Below are 1,599 nucleotides of genomic sequence, written 5' to 3'. Positions count from 1 at the left end.
TAGAGTCTAGTACCCTGGCAGTCAGTCACCGTGCAAGCCCAACCGACCAGTGAAGCGTCGCATGCAACCACGAGAGTCTCGCCCTCTACGAATCGAGGAGTTGCTCGAGCCGTTTCATACGTATCATGTAACGCCCGAGCCCTGTTCACAAGCTCAGCTGGGAAAGGATCATCGAGTGAGATGCCCGAACGAACAGCTGTACGCAGCAACTGCCTACCTGCCATGGCTTCCTCAAGCCTCAACCCCATCGGGTCAAAGTGAGAGTTCAACCAGGAGATATATTTACGCAGTGTTAGACTCGATGATCGGCCTTTGTCACTTCCTGCATGACCGAGATCAGGGACCGCCGCCAGTGATAAGGAGTCCGTCTGCGGGTTCCACAAGACCCCAAACAGCGCCCCGGCTTTGTCGTCTTCATTATCCACGCCGTTCACCCAATTCTGTATCCTCTTAGGTCGCTGCTCAGAGAAGCCATTCTTAGTGATCGTGGTGTTCACTCCCTCGGCAAGGAGGTCTCTGTCGTTTACAGAACTAGCTCCTTGTGCAATATCATCCATAAAGGACCGAACGCAGTACGATGCCAATAGCAGAGTAGGAGCAACGTGATCATCAAACTCTTTGAGAGTGACCTGCATTGACGTTTGCAGCATAGAAGGCGAAGCGGGAAGTCCCATGCCCGCTCGGAGCAGTATGTACCATTGCCCAGCCCAGTAGTAACCTTGAGCACCACAGTCGGTGCTGACAATAGAGAGTGAATAGAAGGCCTCCTCTAGATCCGCTAGCGTGAAGAAAGCATAGCGGCGGAGTACCAACAACGGACTGACCACGGACCGATCATATATCACTCCGGCTGAAACGAACCCTCGCAAAGTAGATCCATCTAATACCACACGCATAGGCGTCGTGGACGAAGAAGCTCGACGAACCACCAATAGTCCGTAAGCATGATTGATCTCGTCCTCGGATGCCGGTCTTGCGAACCCACGCTTCACCAACATGTCGATCTGCTCACAGCATTGTCGGTACGCCACTGGGTCCTTCCTCAGCTTCTCTTCAAGCTTCCTCGACATCTGCTTCGCACGTCTAAGAGACCGGCTACGGTTGGGCCTCGCCTCGCTCACCCATGGAATGCGATGGACGTGCCGCTGTATTGGTTCAGGATGCGAGTTTGGCAGACTAGAGATGTCCGGGACGATGTCGACCAGAGTATCGTCTGCTAACAATTGTACCGGTTTCTCCGATGAGCAGAGCACAGTATCCTGGCCAAAGTCCCTCGAGTTAACCTCAGACCGTTGCGAAATGGTGTTCAATATAGTCACTATCGAAGTGAAGGTACAGCCAACCTCACCCTGCTCGGCATTCGTTGAGACCTCTTGAGATCCTGGTGACATCTTCAACGTGAAGCTAAGACCACGCAAGAGGTCCATGCCGCAGATGACCGCATGGGAGAGATGCTTGGTAACGTAGAACCACCATGTTTTGAGCTCACCGTCGTGAACTACCTTCCATAAGACCATGCGGTCCGTGGCAAAAGTAGAGCCGTTAGCGCACTTGACTTTCAGGGGATTGTCCGAGCGCTTATGAGCGTGCACAAGAGAA

At 53.1% G+C, this 1,599-nt stretch overlaps 1 protein-coding gene across 1 annotated transcript; it reads right to left on the bottom strand.

The window, feature by feature from the left end:
• Positions 1-85: 85 nt before the first annotated feature.
• On the bottom strand, positions 86-1,517 carry Pmar_PMAR004796 (hypothetical protein; the record flags this gene model as incomplete). The annotated part of the gene is made up of 2 exons (XM_002783661.1): positions 86-141; positions 218-1,517. 2 exons carry the CDS (start codon positions 1,515-1,517, stop codon positions 86-88), a joined length of 1,356 nt encoding a protein of 451 aa, XP_002783707.1.
• Positions 1,518-1,599: the final 82 nt, after the last annotated feature.

This window comes from Perkinsus marinus (assembly GCF_000006405.1).
Source record: "Perkinsus marinus ATCC 50983 genomic scaffold scf_1104296936696, whole genome shotgun sequence".
NCBI classification, from domain to species: Eukaryota; Perkinsozoa; order Perkinsida; family Perkinsidae; genus Perkinsus; species Perkinsus marinus.
The sequence above is the reverse complement of the archived record's forward strand: the minus strand, read 5'-3'. Positions and strand labels throughout refer to the sequence as shown.